The following is a 7,332-nucleotide window of genomic DNA, read 5'->3' on the forward strand; positions in this document are numbered from 1 at the left end:
CTGCAGCCAGGGGCTTTGCTGTGGTCACTGTCAGCACATGTCGCTGCCAGTTGCAGCACCCAGAGCACCCAGAGCAAAGTGGGTGTCTTGAACACCCTTAGCACTGCAGTGTCAGGATTTTGCATACCTAGAAACAACCTGTCTTTCCCTGGGGAGTTTAAAAACAAGATCCATTGAAGTGAGATTAAAAAAAAAAAAATCCAAGTTTGCTTAAAAAGCAATTGGAATCTATCTGGCTATTGAGGTGCACCTGCTCTTTGATGGAGTTCCTATCATTCACTGCCAGAACTGATGAGTGTTGCAAGCAGGACAGATTTTGCTGGCAGCCTGACAGTTATGCTCAGGCCTTTATGATAAAGCCATAGGTTTTATGATCCTTGCTGGTCCACCCACACTGCTAGCACAGTCAAAAAACACTTTTTGGCCTTAATTTATCATGTTTAGACTTGAGTAATAACAGAGCCAGTTCTGATTCCTGGGTGGGAGGCAACTTTTTCCAGATGTTAGTCTGCAGAAACCAAAAACTTGCAATTTAGGAATAATATTATTCAGTCTTATCCTAGGCTCCCGTGCCAGAGTGGTACTCTATTCATTACTCCTTATTCGAGAGGTTGAAAGGTTATTTAAGTAAGTAAGACAAAACCTGGGACTCCTGGTGCATCTCAGCCTCCCTTATGACACACATTTTGTCTCATGGACATAAAAACTTGAAGTCTGCCTGAGAACAGTTCAGCCTCCCTTTGTTATATGACCAAGGACTTCTGCCAGCAGCCTCTTTAGGGCATTTGACTAAAACAAGTGTGAAACTGCTGTAGCCTTAAACTAGGAACTGTGATGCAGTTTTTTTGATTGCTGTGAAGCTTGTGGTTACCTAATCCTAAAGTTCACAACAAGGTATGGGCACACAAGGACTTCAGCATGTCCCTCTGCTTCTCCAGTCCCAGAGAGGCTGTAGGAATTGTCCCTCCAAGCAGCCAGGGGCAAGGCAGACAGTCAGAGGGACCAATTCCCAGAAAGATGGGAACTTCAGCCAGCTTTCTCCATGTATTATTAGGACCATTGGGGAACAGCCAGGAGCAGCTTTTTTGCTCTACAGTTACAACTCCTTAGGTTAATCTGGTATCCCAGCTAAAAGCATTTCTGCAGACTGCAAAGACAGACTTTCCAGGGACTGAGGCACCAGCTCTGTGTCATTAGGTCGTGAGCAAGGTACACAGCAAGTACCTGTTGAGTCTGACACTGCTTAGCCCTTAGCACCACTGTGTCTTCTAGAACAAACAATCACCTGTATGGGTCTTTCAGCCTCTTCTGAGAGGGAAACACAGGTGCAGCAGAAGAGCTTGTTCAAATGATATCTTATTTTTTATATGAAATAGTGTTTTCACAGGAAAGTCACAGAGGAGGAGAGTGTGGGAGGTGTGGTTCAATATTCCTTTGCCACAAGGTTCCCACATAATTCTTAATTGGATGCTGGGTACTCATACTTCTCTTCATAGTTTGGTGGTGGTTGGCAAGTTTGTCTAAGCAGAAGCAACGTTACCAAGATACATTTGCAGATTTACTCCAAAGGCTTTGAGGTCTGGTACGAGCACAGTGTGCACTGCATTAGCAAGAATGGTCAAATCCATTTAGCACAGCCGTCAGGGTAGGGACTAGTTTGTTTAGTTTTCCCCTGAGACTCAGATGTTTAAGTCTCAGAACTAAAAAATTCAACAACAGTGGAATTACACTGCAGGTGCAGAGAGTCTTTATTACCAGTGTCAAGTGCTGCTTCCAGTCACTGCCTGGATCAAGTGTCCAGCTCAGTCCCCTGTCCTTTCCCAGGCACCCCTTTCTCCCATTAGACACCCCCCACACCCCTTGTCATCCTCTGCAGCCCAGCTGACAGCAGAGGGGAAGGACATCTTCCAGCTAGACTGAACCTTGCACTGCCCACCAGAAAAGAAAAGCCCAAGCAACCTGGCAGTTTTGAGCAAATTCCTGCTGGATTGCTGCCTCTGCCCCTGGCAGAAATGGACACACAGCCGAAAAATAAAGACTTTAATGTAAAGACTCTTTGGAAACAACCACCAAAAAAGGAGTGGGGTAAAGGAGAGGAAGAGGCTGAGCTGCATTCTACCATGGTACAGTACTACTTCATTGAAAGCCCACAAAGAGGTCTCACAACAGTGAGGGCCAGGTGCATTAGTCTTTGTACAGAGGGCAAGAGTGACCTGGCACACAGCAAGTCATTAACAGAAAGAGAAGGAGTAATTGGTTTAACACCCCATTTGACACTTATTCCCCACTGAGTAACTGAGGAGCTGTCACAGCTTCAGTCCCTGTCCCTAGAACACTTTAGTATTCATCAGTTCTCACGTGCAAAGCTCTGTGGATCCGCTCGGTACAAGGGGAGGATGGGTTACCCAGACAGACAGTGACATGTTACACGTCGGAATGGCAACTGGTGTTATTCCAGTGGGATCTCTGGGCCACAGCAGCAGTCCAGCCGGAAGAGAGGAATCTGGCCACATGAAGAAGTCCCCTGTGTTACTGTGGATGCTGCTCATTCTGGTCTTGGCCTCTGGGTTGGTGGTCTGGACGATCCTCAGGCAGAGGGTTATAGTTGGGATCCTCTTCAGGTGTGTCAAATACCATCTTCCTGGCAAGGAACATGCCCATCCCACCAAGCAGGCAGGTTAGGAAAGTGGGCTGAGGATGATACACCCCCCAGCCCTTCTAGGAACACCCTGGCCCTCCAGGTGGTTTGGCTGTGAGCCACAGCCACCAGCCTATTGTGCCACCACCAACTGTTCTTTTGCAACGATGACAGTACCTCTCCTTCCTTGATCTCTAGGTCAGATTTGATCCTCAGTGCATGAGGCAGAACATATTCTGCTTTCCTAAACTACAAAAATACATCAGAAAAAAATCCTACCTGCATCTAGCACTTCCACAAGCAATAAGAACAGTTCTACTAGCAAAGCTGAAGGTATCAGCAACTACTGTATGGGCCCTGTGTACACATGTATATAACATGCAAATAATGCAGCAGAGGCATGAACTGTGGAGCTGAGGTGCTGTCAGCATGCAGTTGTGTCCTGTGGTCACCCCACGTGGTCACAGACCACAGTTTGCTATGGAAGTGACCCAGGTTGGGAAGCAACACAGCAAAGCCCAGAAGGAATCAGCTTTACTTACAGAAAGCCAGGGGTTAACAGCAACTTCTTTCCTCCAGGCTGGTTGGGGAAAACATCTTCCAAGAAATAATAGATGTGACCCACTGCAATCCCTGGGGAGAGAAGCCACCAAGGTCAGGCACAGCTGTGACTCCTGTGCCAGCTGAACCAGAGCTACTGGGAGCTTAAGCAGGATAAAGCTCCGGGAATCCCTCAGCTGTTGTACCCAGGCCCAGCTCCCACCAGAGCCGTGGTGCTGCACTTTGCTGTGATCAGCACAGAAGCAGGCAAGGAGCCCATCAGCCTGAAAGCAGCACCAGACACCCAGGAGACCAGACACAGCAGGAGCATCAGGCAGAGCTCACCCAACTTCTGCCTCTGGGGAAGACACATCAAAAAGCAGGTCACAAGCAAGAGCCACCCAGCAACCCTAGTGAGCTCTCTTTAGGAAACCCACTATCTTCAGTAATGTGAAACCCAGAGGAGGTGCCAGTGCCCCAGTAGCACCTATGAGAACAGAGCACTGTGGCTGCAAAGTGCCCTGTTTCCCAGCACACACCAGCTTTGACTTACCCAGCAAGTCAATGATGATGGAGTTGCCCAGGAGCAGAGAGAATCCCATCAGGACCCAGGGCAAGAAGGGGGCCTGGAAGTTAAGAAGCCCAAAGAAGTTCATGCGGATATAAGGATTCCTGCGACTCCACACATACACCAGCATGATGGTGAAAGCCTGGCCCAGGAAAAACAGGCTGGCAAAGAGTCCAAATAGCTGGGAACTACGGAGTCAAGGAAAAACCTACCTGCCCTATGTACCACCTCCAGGAAGCACAGGGTGCCTTGTGACTAGGAAACCCAAACTGAGGCAGCTGATCACTGCCCATGCCACCAAACCTTTCCTGGGCTGCCTGAGATGTACTGACCACCACCCTCCCTGCACATATGTCCCTCCCTGCCACTCCGGAACAAGACACTCTGGAACAGTATGTACAGATTGCTCACTCCTTAAACTGATGTCTACAAGCACTAGAGACCAGGGAGCTCATGTAGTCACCTTTACAAAGGGAACATCAAAATGGCCTTCAAAGAAGGGCCTTCACAGCCTTACAGCACTTGAGACAGTGGCACATATTAACAACTAGCTTGCATCCAGTATCTGCCTTCTACAGAAGAATTTCAGCAGTGAGATGGCTCTTGCAATTCACAGTCCTCTTCTCCAGAACACAAGGAGACAGACAGAGGCAAAAAATTCCCCTGCCCTTGTTGTAGTTGGACTCCAAATTCACCTATGGCCAAGCACATGGGTGCTGCAGGCACCTGGAGACTGGCTGGCCAAACGCCCAAGGGTGGCTGAGAGCCATGAGAGCTCACACAGCTTCATGCAGAGCTCTGTGAGTAGAGCACAGCTCTGAGCCATCTGCATAAGACAGCAGAAGACATTCAGAGAATGTTTATGCTGGGGAGGGAGATACTTTGTCATGAAAAGAACTTCTTAAGATGCGTGATGATGTCTCCAGCAAGGACAGAGTGCTGGGCTCGTGCTGCCTGATGTGCTGACAATAGTATGGGGACATCCCACTCCTTGTCCTCATGGCCCTGTGTTCTTGCCTTCAGCTGCACTCACTTTCCTGAGCAAACTTCATGCAATTGTAGCTGTGCTCCACTCACCAGAGCTCAGACAGTGGCCCTGTCACAGCTGGACAGGTTCTCAGAGCATAATGTGGCCTCCTTTCAGGCTGAGCTTCCCCAGCACACTGCCACATGTCCTCTTTGGGGATGAGGCAGCCCAGCCCCTTGCCAGGTGCACCAGCACTTCTGCAGACACCAACACAATCAAGGGCAGCTTTCCCTGTATTTTGCTTCTGCTCTCAGCACACTGGGTGAGGCACAGGCCAAGACAAGGCTGGGCAAGACGAGGAGCACAAGCTGTGCCATACGGCAAGACGCTGCATCTCCACCACATGCTCAGCTCGCCCACACCACAGGGCATGAGCCTGGCAGGCCTAGGGCACAACAGGGCCCTCTGCCCCACGGCACCAAGAAGGTTCACAAACCAGCTGTGCTGCTCAGCAGGCAGGTACCTGCTCCACACAACACAACTGGGATGTTGAGAGGTAGCAGACAAGCCCTACGCTACCAACAGCATCTCAGAAGACACCAAAGAGCCTCAACCAACTCCAAAGGATACTGTCATGAGAAACCCTCCGAAGAGGAACATGAAGACAAAGTCAGCCGTCCTTCCACGGAAGGAGCCTTCTTCGAGCATGCGGCAGTACCTGTACCTGGAGTAGGAGAGAAGGGAGGGGTTGCAGTATAGGAAATTAACAGCTGGCCACCCTGTGTCCCCACAGCGTGACTTTTGGGGGAATAAGCCACTGCAAGCTATTTCATCCCAAGAAGCTGTCAGCCAGGTGTCCAAGCCCCCAAGCAGAACAGTGCAAGCTTCGCCTCATACCACTGATCCCAGGGAAAGAAAGAAGCACCTGCTGTGCTCCAGCCAGAGCTCACCCCAGGAACAGGCACTGCTCTCCAGCACGAGCCACAGCAGCACTGCCAGCTCCCTCAGCCTTTTAGTAAGGGCTGCCCGACAGCAAGCAGAGATGGAGGGGCAGGAGGGGGGCACAGTTGTCAGGGGAATGGCTTCAATTCAGACCAAAAGAGCCAAGGGAAGAACCGACAGCCCCAAACTGCTGCCAAGGCAAGTCAGCGTGGGGAGGAAGATGGATGGGGGGGAATTGCATCTAAGCCAAAATGGGAGCAGAGAGCTTCACTGAGACCAAAGGATACAGAAATATCATGTTGAAAAAGAAACTGAATCCCAGGGGCCCAAAAAAGAGGAAGTTGGTGATCAGCCTCCATATCTGAAAAAGAGAGAGGAGAGAGAAGAGGAGGTGGACAGAGAGGTCTCTCCCTGTCACATGTAGAGCAGCCCATTGCCCTATCCAGGGGGGATGCCCAGTCATGCACCTGTCCACTCACAACTACCCCAGGACACCAGACAGCTCCACTCCACCCTTGTGTGGGACCTCCCTTCACTGCTCACATCAGAGTGTCTCCCCTTCTCAGGTGTGGGAAAGATTTCTCTACGTTTCTGGAAAGGATGAACAACTACAATTCAGCACCCAGGGCCAAAGTAAATCACTGTTCATGCCCCTCTACAATAAAGCCTTCCCTACTCAGCCTGACAGCAGCTCCCACACTGCTCCAGTGTCACAGAGAAGGGGGAGATGGGCTTTGAGTAAAGGAAAAAAGGAAATGTCAAGATGGTGTGTGGCAGGGAAAGGCTGGAAGGAGCTGTCTCCATCCAGGTGCCTGCGACAAGAAGGCACACTGTGCCGGTGACCCAGCCCACACTGGTCAGGGAAGGCTGGAGTAGTGGGAAAGGAACCCCTTGGGATGACACAGCACTCCCTGTCCACCCTGGGGAGTGGGACACGCACGGCCTGGCCTGTCACATCCATCCCTCGCCGTGAAGGGGCACGAGGGCCCCAAATCCCGGGCAGGGCCTCACCTGGAACTTCCTGAAGATGAGGTCGGGGTTGAAGTACAGCTGGAAGGGGGTGATGAACTCCAGCTGCTGTGGGAGACAGGCAGAGCAGCTGCCATCACCCGCCGCCCTCAGCTAGCCCCCTGCTTCCCCCCCAAACCTCCACGCCCTGCCCCCGGCGGGGTCCCCGCTCACCACGGCGGCGGTGTGAGCACGCAGGCGGTGGTGTACGCGCGGGTCACGGCGGGCATGCCCAGGTACTCCTGCGCGAAGCCCTTACGCCATGGCCGCGCCGCTCCAGGGCGGGGACGCGGCGCCTTAACGCCCCCCCACCCCCGCCCCGCGGCGCTCCGGCAAATCCCCGCCGACACCTGCGCGCGCCGCCCAATGGAGCGCGCCTTCATGCCCCGCCCCGCGCGCGCCCAACCCGAGCGACCCCTCCGCGACGGAACGGCCGGGGGGACGACCCGCCCGAGGACGCCGCCTGCAGGACGGACCCGCCTGAGGACGACCGCCTGAGACGACCCGGTGGCCGCCCACGAGAGCCCGCGTGCGCCCCCCCGTTGGTACGCGCCCCCGGGCAGCGCCCCCACGCCGATGCGGCGCGCCGAATGAAAGCGTCCGCGCGCCTGAAGGACGGCTCGTCACGGCCAGAGAAGGGGAGCCACCGACCTGGTGCTCGTGGCTGCC

The 7,332-nt window shown here is 52.7% G+C and overlaps 1 protein-coding gene across 1 annotated transcript; it reads right to left on the reverse strand.

Annotated features, from left to right (window-relative positions):
• Positions 1-1,724: 1,724 nt before the first annotated feature.
• On the reverse strand, positions 1,725-7,046 carry LOC103762904 (derlin-2). The gene is given in 8 exon segments (XM_018081979.2): positions 1,725-2,641; positions 3,181-3,271; positions 3,732-3,927; positions 5,344-5,437; positions 5,943-6,016; positions 6,667-6,732; positions 6,838-6,851; positions 6,854-7,046. Coding segments are annotated over 8 exon segments (840 nt in total). The 3' UTR covers positions 1,725-2,529.
• Positions 7,047-7,332: the final 286 nt, after the last annotated feature.

This window comes from Manacus vitellinus, unplaced genomic scaffold, assembly GCF_001715985.3.
Source record: "Manacus vitellinus isolate BGI_N305 unplaced genomic scaffold, ASM171598v3 scaffold_58_pilon, whole genome shotgun sequence".
NCBI classification, from domain to species: domain Eukaryota; kingdom Metazoa; phylum Chordata; class Aves; order Passeriformes; family Pipridae; genus Manacus; species Manacus vitellinus.